Here is an 18,003-nt window from a genome sequence, read left to right as displayed (position 1 = left end):
AACTAACCTTTAACTAAACTGGGACTTGCCGAGTCAAAATCTTCATTTTTACATCCTAGTCTGTATTAGTTCACTAATTTGTAAGTAAACAAATATCCAAGGTAATTTTAAAAAATACATCGTGGTGCCCTCAGATTGTTGGGTTAATAAAACTTGAAAATCAAGATTTCATATATTAAAGAAATTATTTTTTAAAAACTAAAATTTATTTTTATACAAGTAAATCTCATCAATAAACAACGAACAATTGACATAATTTAAAAATACTCGTCTCCCATTACCATCTCTTTATAAGACATAACTTCCAGCAGTGCCGCCCCTTTAGTTTCAGACTTAACCAAGCTGTCGATACCTTTAAACTGCCCCGGGTCGACCAGAAAGACAATTGTTATTTCATCTGCTTCTTGTTCTTCACTTTCAACCTCGACACTTTCAATTTTCTTTAATTTATCCCTTAATTTTTTGGCATCTTTCCCTTTAAAGTTCACCTTCAATCTCATCTGTGCCCTCTCAATTGGTATAGAGTTCGATTCTTTTAGTAACTTAATAACTGCCAAGGCTTGAACTTTGGTGGTTTGATTGGGTTTTACTGAATAATGTGCATCTTTCATGGCCTTTTCAATGATCGTTACTGGATAGGGACGTTTTAGTTCAGGATTGAGGCATTTATTTGCGACAGTTGTGGCGATATCTTTGAACATTTGATCGATTTGACTTTGTCGTTCTTTATCGGACACCTGGAGCTCCCCTTTGGCCAGGATTTGTTTGCAAATTTCTGTTTGATTGTCCGTTCCAAATGCCTTGATTAAATCTTCCTTTTTTGCCACTTGTCCTTTGGATACATTCGTAAATACCGAGTGAGTTTGTAGGACCTCGTCTATATCCTTTTCCCTACGGTTTAATTTTAATGTTAACTAAAGCTATAAGGTTTATAATTAGTTTTAAAATTTACACTTGATTTCGCCATGATACCACTTTATTACGGTAGCAAGCGATTTCGAAACGTTTTCCCGCTTTTTTAATTCTGACTACGGCCACGTTCGTTAAACGTATTTGATTTGTCGGGGTGAATATTTTACTCATTTTTCTACGTTTTATAAATTATATACTTGGATTATGTTTATTTTTCTTAAATATTTAATAATAATTTAAGTGAGGTTAGAATTTTTTGAAATGACAGCTGACCTTTTGTCAAAATGACAACTATGACAGTAGTTTGAGCTTAAGCTTGATTCCATTGCTGCGTAACTTATAACTTGGTTACATAATTGCGTATCTCTCTATCTGCATTAGGTTGCAGATTAATTTTTAAAATTAAAACTGACGTAACGTAGTAGAAACTATTCAACGCTTTTTGACTGGCTTCAATTCTTCACTTGCTTCCACATGCTTAGAATAAAAAGGTGACCATACAGGTGAGGCATATTCAAGCCCAGAACGAACAATTGAATAGTAGAGCATCTTGAAATAAAATACAGAGAATTTACTAAAGTTACACACACCAAAACCAAGATTACGCATACTTTTATTGACAATTTCGTCATAATGAGGCACAAATGTCAATTTACTGTCCAGTAGAATACACACATGTGTCTAACAGCAGTAGCAGGTTTGAAAACCAAGGCATTTATTGTGTAATAATAATGCACATGCTAATCTTAGAGAACGATGCTTAAGCATTCTTTAATATTAACCTCCCAATCATTATTTACATCAGCATCAGCTTGTAAAAGTTGCGTATCAATTGCGGATCTTATCACCTTGTACGAGTTTAGATCGTCTGCAAATAATAAAAATTTCGAAGGTCATTAATAAATAGAATAAATAAAAGAAATTATTAAGACTTTAACATAAGTCCAAGCTAATTTAAGAATTGTGTGTCTAATTATTGGTTTAAGTACTCAAAATGATTCAATTTTACATTTTTGACAGCTCAGGGAACGTAGAAACTATTCAACTATTTTAAGTGGCAAAGTGACAACTATGACAGCTGACGTAAAGTAGAAATTATTTAGTGGGAGCATTTTAGAAAATTAATATTACTTTAACTTCGATTTAATTTTTTTTAATGACAGCTGACAGTAACGTAGAAACTATTCAACTATTGTCAAAGTTACAATTATGACAGCTGACGTTAAGTAGAAATTATTTATCTGTCATAATTGACAAATATTACTTGAAAACGTTGGAAAAGATAAATGGGAGATTAATTGCCTGAGGTAGTACTACTAGTAAGAGTGGGCAAGAATCACCTTCCTAATGCACGATCTTCACTAAGTCAGTCTCCGTCCTCTGAATAAAGGTTTGCACGCTTAGTACTGTAAACGACCAAAATTTTATAAATAAAACACGAGTGCTCACAACAAATATATATTCAAGACTGCTAGGCTTTTCCTTTTTAAAATACATTCTAGCAGATCTAAAGTTTGTCAAAACAGTTGGATAACAGATGTGGGTAGATTCCCACCATAGTTCGGAGGCTCATTAGTATTTTTATCACGTCCTAGCCTAGGGTTGCTTTTAGCACCATGTGGTCTCATTTTGAGTCTGTTACTTTAGATTACAGTACAGATTTTTAAGATCTTCCAGTTGAAGTGTAGCTCCAAAAATTTTCCTTTTCAAGCGGCTCCACCTATTTCAAACGCCTAATAAGTGACATGAAGTTTCCTCCCTCTACCGCAATTCAGACAAAGTCTAGAGGCCTATTTAGGTAGTTGTGCCTAGTTAGGATTCCAAGTCCTTGATCCCCTGCCGGCTCTTTGTTAGTAGTCGAGTTACTTTAGAGCCGTATCATCTACTGAGCCTGTCCATCTTTCAGTCATTCTCCAATTTTTGTTTTTTAATCAAGTCAAGACACGGTCGAGGCTTACGAAGGGGCTAACGGAAGCTTGTCTTGCTAGTTCTCTGACAGACATCCTGGTATCCTGGCAACCACCTCACTTGTAGTCTCACTTCGTTGTGTGCTGCCAGTCTTTCCAATGCATCTCTGCACTCCTGGACTACCGCTGAGAACGCCTTGAAAGCAGCTTGAGTATCAGAGTAGATTCAAATCCCCTCTTTACCTTTCAATGCTTCCCGCTTCTTCAAATATAGCAAACACCTTTGCTTGGAAAACTGTGGTGTTTCCCTAGGGGAAAGGATTCCTTTGCATTCGTTTCTATCCTGTACATTCTTTGCTTCGCCTGACTTAGTGCTTTCCATTCATGACCCATTTGTGTACCAGGCCTGAAAATCGTTTATTTCTTTGATTTACAAAACTTTATAATTAGTTACAAAACTTTCTGCCCCATTTTAAATGCCTTAAAATTTTAAAACACATATTGACACACAACTCTCCCACGAAGAAACTTTAAAACTCCCTATCGACCGATAATAAATTTTTTATATTATCATCAAACCAGGTATAATTATATTTCATCAAACTTCCGTATCGATAATTCGTTCAAGTCGCATTTTTAGCACTGAATAATTTATTTACCCGCGAATTGCGGCGATCAATATTTAATTTAGTTTTATGGTTGTAAGATATCGGTGTCGCGAGGAGCATGAGTCAGATATCGTTGAGTGGGACTAGCAGAAAACTTTCTGGGTGTAAGTAATTATTCTAATCATATTTATTTCTTTCTACCCTTCAGTCCTGATTTTCTACCAGACCCTATTAAATTTACTCTAATTTCTTTTGCGTGTGTTCAACTGTTTCTTGCCGCACTTTGTGATCCAGAACGTTCTTCAACTGAATAAATAAACTCAATGTCTTCAAATGTCTAGTCATTCCCATCTGTCAGAAACATGAACATCGAATCTCTCCTAGAATGCCTCAGCACCATCGGACATTACGGTCATATCGTATCAACCGAAGAACAGATCGTACTACAAAACAGTCTACTGATATTGCAGAACGAGAATCATTTCAGAAACGTCTTTCTCTGGGGTAAAATCCTCGGGGCGGATAAAGACTATTACGTCGCCTACGGATATGTTAAGGACGTGCTGTATGGCAAAATTTACTACTACAGCACCAACTGCGTAGATTGGGGATTGCTGCCTCAACCTACGAAGAACGGATTACTGCTGACTCCGCTGTGCACCACGAGGTTTCAAGGCGATCCCGCTCTAGTCATCGACGTCTTAATAGAAAAAGAGGAAACGTGGTTTTTGGAGGAGAAATTCAAGGGGCCACAGTTGAGGAAACTCAAAGAGGAGGACAGACTGGCCGCTCTAGTGCATTTAATCACCAAAGAAGCGGCGGTCGTTCCTAGAGGTGTCAATTTTCAGCGACCCGACGGGGTGGTGGTGGAAAATTTGTCTTTTGAAGGACTCTCCGCCTTGGAGGCGAGAGAAATCAGCTCGTTTCAACACGATAGAGCGGCAACGCAAAAATACAACACCAACCTACTGACTAGAGATGATTATAATTACGCGATGGATTTCTTGGATCCTCTTGATATTGATATTCCGGAAGGAAGTTGGATTATACAGATTGCCGCAGGGGAAACTTTGGTTCTGTTGAAGTGTTTGTTTTGGCCCGGATTAGTGTTTTTCCATGTACTGAAAACCCGTAAACATGGTTTCGTTTATATTGGTAATGGAAAACGATGCATCGATTTGCCCTTTATGCTTAGTCCCTTTTCTTAAAATGTTCGTAAAAGTCTAATTACATATTATATTAAAAATGTTTTTGCAATTTTCTAAAGTTTAATGTAGTATGACGTCATCATATCAAGAGCAACACCGTAGTTGCCTAGACACTTGTATTGACTGACAGTGACAAATGACATTGACAATAAGTGACATATCTGTCAAAGTTCCCAATGTTGATTGTTGATATTATTTGCGTGCAGATGAGTGGCTGCTGCTGCTGATAAGACTATGGGAAATCAGTGATTTGTAATAAGTTTTTTAAATAATATAAAAACACTATTTTCTAATTATTTAAATAGAAAGTATGGCGTCGGTATCTGAGAGTGCCGACAGTGCCCATACCAAAAAGCCCTCTGGTAGGTAGAAAATTGATAATTACATTTGCCCTTTTCATATCTATGGAATAACACACCCTTGTTCGCCCTAAATACTATTTTTAGACCCTTTTATTGACTTTTTTCAAAATTTAGTAATTCGTGTGGAACGCCTGAATGATTTTATAGACAGAATCTTTTACATTTCACTTGCCTTAAAGTGAAACTTAAAATGAAACTTTTAAAAAATGAACTGGTAACTAACCAGTGATAATTCCATAATTTTCCCTTACAAAGCAAGTAAAAGTTATAATATCTTGGTATTAACAGCTTTTCTTTTCAAAGGCCTTTGATAAGGTAATGACACCTTTTATTGCCTAAGTTGGGAGCATATATATTGGGAAATTGTATCATAAAATGTTTAAAAGTTTTATAAATCCCATATTAAACATTTACGACTTTCAGATAGTGCATTTAAACAACAAAAACTCCCAGCATGGCAGCCAATCCTTACAGCGGGAACAGTCCTACCGACCTTCTTTGTTATAGGAATAGCATTTATACCAGTCGGCATCGGTTTACTATACTTTTCAGATGAAGTGAGAGAGCACATCATCGATTACACCAATTGTAATAAAATTAATGAGACAACTGGCAACGAAACCGGTCAGACATGCATGGACTGGTTAAAAACCAACAAGACTCCCGCGGCAACTTGCCATTGCAAAATTAAGTTTTCTTTAAAAGAAAACTTTGATAACAGGGTTTTCATGTACTATGGACTAACAAACTTTTACCAGAATCACAGGAGATATGTAAAATCGAGAGATGATAATCAGCTGTTGGGCAATCTGGCTCCAACGCCTGCACACGATTGTATGCCTTTTGACTATAGCAGTGAGAATAATAATGTTAAAAAGCCCATCGCCCCTTGTGGAGCTATTGCCAATTCTATGTTCAATGGTAAGTTTAGAATTAGTAGTTACAAGTTAATATCTCTTAGTTATCTTTAAACATGATGAAAATCATAATAGGGAAAGTTTTTTTAATATTAAAAACAGCTAAATTTGGCATGAGGTTAATGGCAGCTAATACTGGTGAGGTTTTAAAAATTATCTGAAGAAATTGTTAAAATTTAAGAATGTAATGTCCGATTATTTATTTACGGAATCCATTAACAAAAGTGTTACAAAGCATACCCATACAAACATATATTCAGATACAAAACCCTCTATAAATCAATGAAAGGTGTAGATGAGTTAATTAATTAAAGCCCCTATGAAATAATATTCTTTAACTGCCCCTTAAAAGATGTAATCCTAGAGTCAAAAAAGCTTATCTGTCCTGATAGACCATTAGCACTTTGAGCCATTTGTATGCTTTTTCCTGTGATTACCTAGAACTTTAGCAAAGAGTGCCTGTGAAGGGTCAGCATCAAGATTCCATTTTGTTTTTCTCATTTATAAATTATATAATTCTTCACAAATTGTAGAATCAAAATCTTTGCAGCCGATACTTTTTTATATTTTGTTGGAGAAAAAAATCGTCATTCAGAAACGAGCTGCCAATAGAAGTGTACCTAAGATCCAAAAATGCCTTTTTTTCTTAGATGTTCTAAGCCTGTCAGAGTCTTCTGGAAATGGTTACCAACCAGTAACTCTTCTTAACACGGGAATAGCATGGGATTCAGATAAAAACATCAAATTCCGAAACCCTCCGGGAGATAATTTAACGAAAGCGTTTGATGGTTTCGCCAGACCGAAGGCCTGGAAAAAAGACATTTGGGATCTGGATCCGAGTAATCCAGATAATAACGGTTAGAATTCACATTTTAATTGTTGGCAAAACGTGTGTAAAAAATGATTGTAGGCTTCCAGAATGAAGATTTAATTGTTTGGATGCGGACAGCCGCTTTGCCGACGTTCCGCAAGTTATATAGAAGGATTGAGAGGACGTTGGAGAAAGGAGATTATCTGCTTACAGTGGAATACAGTAAGTCCCTTTACTAGTTTTTGTATCATTTTGTTATTAAAACCCTCTTTCAGATTATGATGTTAGTACTTTTGACGGATCAAAACAAATGATCCTGAGCACCACCTCGTTGCTCGGAGGTAAAAATCCCTTCTTAGGGATCGCCTATATCGTGGTCGGAGTGATTTGTTTGGTACTGGGAATCGCGTTACTTTTGATCCATATTAAATGCGGAAAAAGGTAAATTATTTTTTTTCAAAAGCTTAGGAGAGCATTAAATAAATAATAAATTTCAGCACTAGTGAAATGATCAACGTAAACCCTCGAACGCCATATCAGTAGTGAAAACAATCTTTGAATAGTTACTACGGCTTCAAATATACAGAGTGCGACTTAATAAAATGGGACACTCTGTATACATTTACTATGTAGGCTTAAAATTAATATTTTTGTTATTGATTGTTGTACTTTCCAGTATTAAATGATATAATATGTTAATTTATACCATGATTTATTTATATGTGTTTTAGCACCTGCAAATTTTAACGGCAAAGTTATATTTTATTGAAAGTGATAATATACCTCTATTAGATTTAATTAAAAAATATATATTTAAGGTGTTTTATTTCATGATGTTCCTTGGGTTGAAAATATGAGAGCTTGTTTGACAAAACTAATAGATTGACTATAATCAGTGTCTCAATATCTTATTTGGCCGCCTTTAAGGCATAGATCTCTAAATATAGACCTATATAACGTCATAGATACATAAAAAATTGTAAGTGTAGATGGGAATTTGAGTGAGATACTGTTCTTGATTTATATAAACTATATCTTTGTGACACCTGAATAAGAAATATAGGAACATCTCTTCCTTTGGTGACGATACAGCTGTTGTGATGTACACACTATAAAATAAACACTCACAATCAATTTTAGTAAGTCCAAATATATTACATTCAGTTACGATAAAAGAAGCGATCCTTACTTTAAGGAAACCATCATAAATACTAATAATGACTATCTACATAGAGGAAGTAAACGAGAGTTGTTATATATTTAAGAAGCAATAATTGCTATAGCCTTAATTTTCTTTTCTAAGAAGGTTACTTGTAATATACTACACGGGGTTTTTGACAGAAAATGGCGTTTTACTTGAAAACGGTAATATTTAAATAAAAACGGCTTTTAGTGGATTATAGCCGGATAAATTCCGGGTGTCTGAGGGAAAAAATTATTTTTTTAGGTGTCATAGGTATGCCAGTATTAAGCATCAAAGTCAAAGGTAAAGGATGGAGCTTTCAAATGATGTAAGCAAATTGATTTTAGTGATCTTTTTTATATTAAAAAAAACTTTTTGTAAAAACTCACTTTAAAAAAAATTGCGTTTCAGCTCGTTTATTTCAGAAGAAGTTTCTTTCTTGCAGAAAATAATTGTAATAGAAAAGAAAGCTTCATTTGCGAAGGATACCGTGTAGGTTCCACGGCCGCTAAAATTTGTAAATTCAAGCACATGAAAACCCCACTTTTATAAGGGTTTCATCTTAAAAAGCGCCTTTGACGTGAATCAGTTTTAGAAAATTCGGCCCAGTCAGTTTTCCAGAACCGGTTAAATCGAATTTTTTCCTCTCACGTCAAAATGAGAGTAAATGGATTTAGAGAAAGTTATGATAAACATTACCTTACACTATTTCTCTGCAGAGCAGAAACTATTTATAATTAGGTTCGTTAACTTTTTGTAATTAGGTACACAAATTTTAAGAGACTATAAATGATTCAGTATCACAAAGGAGTAATATTAAACTGATCCTTAGCTATAATTATTCAAGAGAATAGCCCGGTTATGAGACACCCAAGATTTTAGTTTCAGAGGTGTCAATATCCTGGTGAATTTCTGAGGACAACCCACGAGATGATTCATCACCATAGATAAGAACTCTTCTTATAGGCGAAGTGGTAACAATATCACAGATTGAGTTTAATTAAAGTCCTGGGTATTCAGACTCATTTATTCTTGAATTGCTGTCAATAGCCCTTAACTCATGAAATAAAGAATTAGAATTAATTTAACTTAAACTTTCATTTCTAGTTGAATTCAATGTTACTTCAGATGCAAGTGGGCTCTTGATAGATAGTGCAAAACATTTATTTATTTATTTATTATTACAGCATCAATAGCCAATTACAGATACCTAAATTACCACTATAACTAATAAATTCAAAATAATGAGAAGCACTAAGTAAACAAAACAAAATCCTACATAGCTCTTAGAAAATTATCTAAATACCTGTTATATCACTGATTTTAAAATTACTTTTTTAAAAAATATTTTTATTGTATAAAATTATAAGTTTCAAAAATTACAGTATCATGACTTAACTTAAAGAGTCTAATCTAATTAAATCTTATACAATAGTTTTTGTCATCCTATTTATATGAAAAATATGCCGATTCAGTGGGAACAGGCATCTTAGTTGATCGTGTGTGTGGGTGTCTGCTGATCCGGCGTTTGGGCAGTGACTTATGTGGTTTAGATAAGTGTTATTTGATCCGGTGAGAACCAAGGACTGGGTGACTTTGTGAAGGTGACATTTATTGTGGGAAAATTGGATATAACATACCTACTAACACAGAAACTAACGTTATAAACCTGCATCTGAGAAGCATACAACCTATCATCAGCGCTGCCAACCAGAGTTTTGTATTACCGCACTTTGTAGCCCGTAATTACCGTATTTGAAGCAGAATTACCGTACTTGAAATAAATTTACAATATTGGGTAATATACAGTTTTATGTGTTTTGAGTTGCACTTATGGTCAAAAAAATTAAAATAATAAACAAATTTTCATTCAACACTTTAATTTATTAACATAAGCATAAACTAATACCAAAACTCAAACTAATACTAACAAGAGGTATTAAAAAAAATAACAATTGTAATAATAATGCAAACAAATACAAATAACAAAATATAGATATTCCTTTTTAATAATAGCCCTAAAAATATTTAATATGGCACAAAAATATAGAAGAAATATAAAAACAAATAAAACTAAGTTAAACATGGTGCTAATATTCATTTTCTATTAAAAATTCATCCTCGTTTTCGGCCTCATTAGACGATACTTCTTCAGTCTTGGGAGGATACATATTTTTTTTGGTCATGCTAGAAATCATGTCCTTGCTTGGGGAAAAGTTTACACAGCTTCCTTCTTCCTTTACGCTTGTCAGAAGACAGCCATTGACTGGGTTTATAATTAATGAATTTCTAGTTTTTGTATTAACCAAATCAACTTTACTAAAAATTCTTTCGCAAGCTGCGTTTGAATGGGGCAAAGATAATATGTTTAAAACAAAACGTGCCAAATTGATGAAAACTGAAATGTTTGCCTCATCTTTATATGTATAAAGTTTTCCCCAAAAAATATCAATTTCATCATCTAAAGTTATGAATTCCGGCGGAAAATTGTAATTATAGGTAGAATCCTCCATTCATCATCTATTTGTTGCACAGCCTCGGGAGAAAAAAATCGTGGCATTTGTGTTAATATGCCTGCTAAGGATGGAAATTGTTCCCGAATTTTATTGGGTATGGCATTATTTGGAGAAAAGATATACATTTTTGATAGGATTGAATTATCGAAATCGTATCTTTTTTTAATTTCGGTACAAAGGTCACTATAAAATTGTTGACATCGTTCGAAAAAGTGCTCTAGCAAATCAGGCCTATCTGAAATTTCCTTCTTTTTTATTTCATTTAAAACGTCTACCCCGAGGTACAATTGATTTGAAGGCATAAAATAGGTTTTGTTTGTTGGATCAATTAATGAAAGATCGGTTGTTGTGGCGTAACGACGTACCATAAAACAAAGCAGGAATTCTTTATAAGTGTTAGTCATAACTTCATTCATTTTATATACCAACACTTTTTCGGACTGAAAGTATTGGTTTAAAGTATTAACTTTGGGCAAAACATGGTTTAAAAACATAAAATACAATTTTGTAAATGGATCATGCAGAGCCTGGTGTACTTGCTCGACTGCCAGTAAACGTTGATCTAATAGCTTCGATGTAAAAAACAATTTAAGAGCTGACCATTGTTCTAACATTCTTTGCACTACTGCGGCAACCGAAAGCCATCGGGTTTGTGAAGGATGCAAAATTTTATGTACATCGACTTCGGGAAAGATCTGAAATTGCCTGAATACACACTGTCGTTTGTTGCTCGACTATAAAGAATAAATGTATAAATACAACTTGTAAAAAGAGTATTGTAAAAGCTCGGGTTCGGGCTGTTCGGGCAAGATCCTCAACCGATCTTGGTAAACTTTTGCATGCTTCGCTGCTGCACAAATGCAGAGAATGGCATATACATTTGAAACATGGGCGGAGTTAGGGGGGGCTTGGGGGGGGCTTAGCCCCCTTTAAAATGAAATTAGCCCCCCCAAAAAAATTGTTCAAAACGTAAAAAAACAGAAAGTATAAGACTTAAAGAATATGTGGTTGAAGCTTCCACTTCCGCAGTACACGAAGAAACGTTCTTAAATTCACCTTTGATAAAAAATGAGGCACAAAAGGTTTGGCTAATTTCAATTTATTATAGGTCTCTCGACAATATAATAAATCATCTAAAAATAAGATTTTTTTCCGAAAGTCATAAATTAGCTAAATCTGTCTTCAATTTTTTGCAGATGGATTTTGATGGTAGTTTGGAATTCATTTAATTGTATGGAGATACCTTTTTAATCGATAAGGAGCTATTAAAAGCTGAAATGACTAAATAAAATAAGGAATTGCATAAATAAAAGCCAGAGCCACAACATTACCATTTCTGATATTTTAAAGATGTATTAAGAAAAGAGACTTTTCCAAATGCATATACCCTTATGCAAATAGCATTAGTTTTGCCAATTTCTTCAGCGTTCTGCGAACGCTCTTTCTCAACAATGAGAAGAATTAAAAATTGGTTTAGGTCAACGATGGGTCAGGATCGATTTAGTTCTTTAGCACTAACCACTCTTAGTATTGAAAGTGGTCTAACAAGTCATTGTCGCCAGATGAAATTTTAAAAGAGTTTTTAAAAAAAGAAAATCGAAAATTTTTATTAGAGATTGTAGTTATAAGATATTTTTATTGGATTTCATTTTATTTAAGGACATTTTAAATAAATTTTGCTTTTACTATTTTTGAAAAATTATTGCGTTTTATTAAAATGATATTGGTTTTGAAGGTGGCAGACAATGGAGAAGTAATATCTAATTGTCGGATTTGCAATGTCTTAATTAATTTAAACAAAGTTAAACACGACGTTTTGGTTGGTAAGTATCTCCAACCGTTACCAAGTGTAAACTGCTAGTTTACACTTAATATAACATTTTAATATAATAATGGTTGGAGATACTTACCAACCGAAACGTCGTGTTTAACTTTGTCTAAATTAATTAAGACAATTAGATATTAAAATGATATTATTTTGAACTTTGAAATTTTTCTTGAAAGTTTTAAAACTACCTAGCGACTTTTGACTTTTGGTGTGTATGCAATATACTCCAATACATATACAGGATGGTTCATACATTATGGATATTGCAATAAAATTCAGAAACGTGTTCCTTGGATGAAACCTAATATGAAAATAAAAGTAAAACACATTCATGATATTATATGTATATAGTACAGCAAATTAGAATAGAAGCTGTTTAAGAGTATTCTTTTTTTTTTTTAATAATTTTAACGGCTTATAAGTGAAAATGAAGGTGCCCACCAAAAAATTTGTTACCTCCGGCGGACTTTTCTTTGATGGCCACCCCCTCACCTCTTCGTGTAACTCTGCCCCTGGATGGGGGCTTTAGCCCCCCCATTTTTGAGGCTCTAACTTCGCCCATGATTTGAAAACGAAAATTCCTGGACAGAGTTCTTTAAATCTTGATGCAACCGAGTTGTATTGGCCCATCATAACATTACAACCATCTGATGCAAATCCAATAATGTTACTTCGCGGTATTTCATATTTATAAATGTTTTCGGCTTTTTTGGTTGGATAGATTCACTTCCATCACTATCAGACATTATAAATAAAAAGAGGTAACACACAACTATGACAAACCAGACTAACTACTAAGACCTTTTATGCGCCGAAAACTTAAAGGGTCAAGTTCTCTTTATTAGGTTTGGTTTTGGTATTTCCCCGAAGTCATCAACATTATACGTGAGCGTCAGAAACAAATGGTGTTACCACATTAAATCGGTGTTGTCATATTTATAAGGAAAAATAATTACTCAATAATTTTTGGTTTTGAAACTTTTTTGTCATTTTGATAAATTATAAATAAATAAATAGTAAAAATATAGGTACATTTTTTATAGTGTTAAATTACAGTACAACTGCGTACGGTAAGCATGTTTGGACCGTATACCGTATTTTAGCTGAAAATACCGTACAGAAAGAAAGAAAGAAAGAAAATGTGCTATATTACGTAAGACAACAAAATCTTGTGTACAAGCATCCTAAAAACTAAAAAATTCCAAATTTACTTTAAATTTCAAATTTTAAACAAACATAACATCTAAAACACTTTACCATAACATTTACACACATTACCAAAATTAATCATAACAAAACAGATTGAGAAAAAAAAAGCATCTTTTTGATAAATTTCATTAAAAAATAAGTAAAGCTGTCAATAAAACAGAATTTAGAAGAAGTAAATTAAATTATTTAACAGGAAACAAAACTAAAACACTAAAATGATGTCAAAGCACAGGTTAAAAGGTATCATTGAAAAAATCGTCAAGGCTATAATATGCCCTGGATAATAAAAGTGATTTTAATTCCTTTTTGAATCTCTTAACTTCTAAAATTTGTCTGATACATAGAGGAACATGGTTGTAAATTTTTTTGCTAAGGTATATAAGTGAGTTCTTGGTGAGGGAGGATGTAGGGATTGGTAAGGGAAAATCGTTAACCTGGCGAGTCATATGACCAGTGTTAGAGGGAGGTTTAGGACATTTATGAATAAGAGTAGCTGTTTCTAAGATAAAAAGAGAAAAAAGAGTTAGGATTTTTTGAGATATAAAGAGAGGTTTACAAGAATCTCTTAACCCAGCGGAACATAGGTATCTAACTGCCTTTTTTTGAATCACAAAAATTATGTTTAATAATCCCTTGTTGCTTAAACCCCAAAAAGGCAAGCCATAACGAAGGTGGGACTCAATAAGAGAAAAGTACACTGAACGTGCAACTACCCCTCCCAGCTCATGCCCCGCCATTCTTACTGCAAAGCATCCAGAGGATAATTTTGATGCAAGATTTAGGATATGATCTTTGAAGCGAAGGCGACCATCAATGGTAATACCAAGGAACTTACAGCTTTCTTTGTTTTGCAAGGGGGAGTTTTCACTAAACATAAGGCCCTGAACGTCACACTTAAATCCCATAATAAAGGTTTTGCCCACATTAAATACAAGCCTGTTTGCAGCACACCACTCCGATAAAATCTTAAGATCCTCAAAAACCTGGGCTCTAACATTATCAGAATCTCTATGATTCCATAAAATGGTGGTATCATCAGCAAACTGAACCACTTTGCCCTGCAGTTTTAATGAACCCAAATCATTTACATAGAGCAAAAATAATAGTGGTCCTAACACTGAACCCTGAGGTACTCCAGTTTTAAGGGATCTGGAATCGGATAAATTTCCAGATACTGTAGCTCTTTGGGTACGATTAGACAGATAGGATTCCAGCCATTGCAATGCCACACCTCTAAAGCCATAATTATTGAGCTTAGACAGCAGTATTCCATGATCTACACAATCAAATGCCTTGGATAAATCGCAAAACACTGCCGCCGCGGACTCTCCAGACACATAGACACTCTCCAAAAAACCGAAAAGAACGTCATGAGTCCCTTTTCCCGTTTGAAATCCAAACTGATTTGCAGATAAAATGCAATTATGTTGCAAAAAAGATAAAATTCTGATTTTTGCAAGTTTTTCAACTATCTTGGAGAGGGTAGACAATATAGAAATTGGACGAAAATTACAAGGCTCACTCACATCTCCACCCTTATAAAGAGGGATAACCACTGCCTCCTTCAAACGTGCTGGAAAGATGCCATTATGAAAGGAATTGTTTATGGCAGAAGCTAAGGCATTCAATGCTGAGTCAGGCAAAAGGAGTAGTAATTTTGATGATATTCCATCAGCTCCAGCTGATTTATGGTTTTTTAAGCTTTTAATTGCATCTCTAACATCAGTAAGACTAACAGGATAAAAGAAAAAAGAATTTTGAACTGACACTTGTTGAATATAATGCAAAGGATCAATATTAGTATTCACATCCTTGAGCAATAAATGAGGAATATTACAGTAATAATCATTTAAACTATTTGGTCTTACTTCTGGTTCTGAAACTTTCTTGTGAGAATGCCTGAAGTCATTTATAATTGACCAAAATTCTCTCTGCCTATTTGAGGACATATTCAAGCGGTCACTATAATATTTAACCTTAGCTGCTTTTATCGTCTTTCTATATAGACTACGATATTTCTGATGATAAAGAATAATGTTTGCATTAGTTGTAAACTTGCACAGCTTAGCCAAAAAACGGAGGTTTTTAGCTGAAGTTCTGAGGCCTGCTGTGACCCATGGTTTCCTATTTTTCATTTTAAGCCTCTTTTTAGGAAAACACTGATTGATCTTGTCACATAGCACATGAAATAACAAAGTAAACGAGTCAGGAGCCATTTCAACTGCATTCCAATTAACCAAAGCTGCAGTAGAAGAAAAAGCATTAAAATTTGCTCTGCTGAAAATTCTTCCTATATAATGAGATGAAGGAAATACAGTGTTGCATGGAATCCTAGCGAGAATGGCTTCATGGTCAGAAATACCAGATGAGAGTACTCTACATGACACATCATTTAAATTTGTACACAAATAATCAATAGTAGTTGCAGATGAGGATGTTATACGTGTGGGTGAAAGAACATGCATCTTCAAGTCATAAGATTCCAATATACTTAAAAGGAATGTATGATATGATGGCAAGCTTACATCAGTGAAGTTAATATTAAAGTCACCAGCCAATATAACTATGGAGTGTAGAGACAATTGGGATAATAGAGAATCAAGTTTGTCCAGGAACATACCAATATCTCCTGTGGGTGGTCTATAAACACAAAGAACATATAAATTAAATCGCTTACAAAAACAAAGGGAGAATTCAAAAACCTTCTCCAACAGAAAGCTATCATACTTATTAATTTTACAGAAAAAAGCTTAAATTGTTTGTTTAACTAAAATAGCTGTTCCTCCATGTATGGAGTGTTGCCGACAAAAAATTGATATAGGAATATAATCAGATATTAAGAAACATTCGTTAGGCTTTAACCAGTGCTCAGTTAGTAATACAATATCAGGAAAATCACATAAATCAAGTAGAAGATGAAGCTCGTCCATTTTATTTCTTAGAGACTGTATATTTAAAATAAAACTACTGAAACTTTTCACATGCTTATTTTCAATGTTATTTATAGAATGTGAGTGAGCTTCATCTTCTGTGTATTTATCTATAAAAAAGAATCCCTATCACAGTCAGTATCTAGAAGTCCAGATTGATTACTTGGTTTTATTGTGGACACATTTTTTGATGAAATGCTACTTTTGAAATGTTTTAAAATATGGGTATACAGTAATAATGCCAAATCTGATTCAAAGTTGCTGACATGATTAGACTCTAAAATTCTATTTAGATTAATATTATTGGCGTGAAATATTCTATAGAGAGCCTTATTGCTATTATAAATTACATTATGGTTTGGATACATGTAAGGGCTTGTCATCACTAAACTATTGCTGTGTAAATGTATAAATTTTTTTAAAATATCGAATGATGAGCAAATACCATTTAACATTAAAATCAACATATCATTTTCTGTAAATTCCTTAACCATAGATGATGCAGTATAAATCAGTTCATTGTTTGTACTTCCTGGCTTCAGGAAACACTGGACTTTGTAGTTAGCCTCAAACTTCAGACGCAATTTCTTCAGGAACACTCTACTACAGTTTCCACCCACAAAAAGAAGCCTAGGTCGATTATCAACGGGTGAATTTGGCCTACAAGTACGATAATTACCGTACGGTTGGCAGCGCTGCCTATCATTTATAATTCTAGTAAAACTTTCTAAGCTTATCAAATCTATGTCAAAGTCACCAGCATGAATATTACAAGAATTGCACATTTTATATATTGGTGAGCTTTTAAAAATATTTGTCCTTGGAAAATCTAAATTGAAAGTCTTTCTTTGTCTAGTGTTCCCAGCATTGACAAAAAATTGAACCATTGAAAGTATTTCTGGAGAGTTAATTTTATTTGTTAAGATTTTATACATATACAGAAGGCAAATTTTTTGGTGTCTATTTTCCAGGAAGTGCCTATTAAATTCCTGCAATAACAATAAATGGTTATAGCCCTGACTTGGATAATATCCATACTTTTTGAAAAACATGTATTTCAGAATTTTACGTTCTATAGTTTTAGTCCACACCTCATATTGTGGTGACCATAGTCCAATACTGGCAACACCAGACTGTCAAACAATTTTAGACAACACTAAAACCCTTGGTAGACCTGACGATAAATCCCATTGTTCTATGTGCTTTATTTACAAACTCAACAATGTTGTCTGTAAAAGTCAAATCACAGTCCACAATAATACTCAAGTCTTTCTCAGGCTTAACATGCTGCCTTTTTTTACTTTACCATAATGCTGTGAAAGAAATACACTGTTTTAGTCAATGCTACAATGGTCTCCAAGTTATTCCCCTATATAAAAGATACCAGGTCATTAGTGTACACCAAAAAAAAGTATCTAGGATAAAGACCTGAGTAACTGAGGGTGTAGTTATTAGACAAGACTTGTTACTCTCATTATTAATTGTAACAATTTAATTTTATTATAACTCCTAATTATAACTGAACAATTGCCTGAAATAAACCTACAATCAAGGCCTCGATTAAAAAATAAATTTATGGATGGATCGATCGGTTGAGAAAAAAAAACGGTCG

General features: G+C 33.9%; 3 protein-coding genes across 4 annotated transcripts; 2 read left to right on the top strand and 1 right to left on the bottom strand.

Moving 5' to 3' along the window:
* Nucleotides 1–160: 160 nt before the first annotated feature.
* Nucleotides 161–1,165, bottom strand: LOC126740335 (ribosome maturation protein SBDS). Its single transcript, XM_050446308.1, has 2 exons — nt 953–1,165; nt 161–891 (listed from the first exon to the last, which is right to left on the bottom strand). The coding sequence occupies exons 1-2, from the start codon at nt 1,081–1,083 to the stop codon at nt 258–260; spliced, it is 765 nt and encodes a 254-aa protein (XP_050302265.1). The 5' UTR covers nt 1,084–1,165; the 3' UTR covers nt 161–257.
* Nucleotides 1,166–3,478: 2,313 nt separating this feature from the next.
* On the top strand, nt 3,479–7,542 carry LOC126740589 (cell cycle control protein 50A). Of its 2 annotated transcripts, none has more exons than XM_050446676.1 (6): nt 3,479–3,591; nt 5,421–5,918; nt 6,565–6,771; nt 6,825–6,947; nt 7,001–7,166; nt 7,223–7,542. In XM_050446676.1, the coding sequence occupies exons 1-6, from the start codon at nt 3,546–3,548 to the stop codon at nt 7,266–7,268; spliced, it is 1,086 nt and encodes a 361-aa protein (XP_050302633.1). In that variant the 5' UTR covers nt 3,479–3,545; the 3' UTR covers nt 7,269–7,542. The 2 variants fall into 2 exon arrangements, with proteins under 2 accessions (XP_050302633.1, XP_050302632.1); XM_050446675.1 differs by lacking the exon at nt 3,479–3,591 and adding an exon at nt 4,799–4,997.
* On the top strand, nt 3,755–4,675 carry LOC126740591 (radial spoke head protein 9 homolog). The gene has a single exon (XM_050446677.1). The coding sequence runs from the start codon at nt 3,790–3,792 to the stop codon at nt 4,633–4,635; it is 846 nt and encodes a 281-aa protein (XP_050302634.1). The 5' UTR covers nt 3,755–3,789; the 3' UTR covers nt 4,636–4,675.
* Nucleotides 7,543–18,003: the final 10,461 nt, after the last annotated feature.

Source organism: Anthonomus grandis, chromosome 9, assembly GCF_022605725.1.
Source record: "Anthonomus grandis grandis chromosome 9, icAntGran1.3, whole genome shotgun sequence".
Lineage (NCBI taxonomy): Eukaryota > Metazoa > Arthropoda > Insecta > Coleoptera > Curculionidae > Anthonomus > Anthonomus grandis.
The sequence above is the reverse complement of the archived record's forward strand: the minus strand, read 5'-3'. Positions and strand labels throughout refer to the sequence as shown.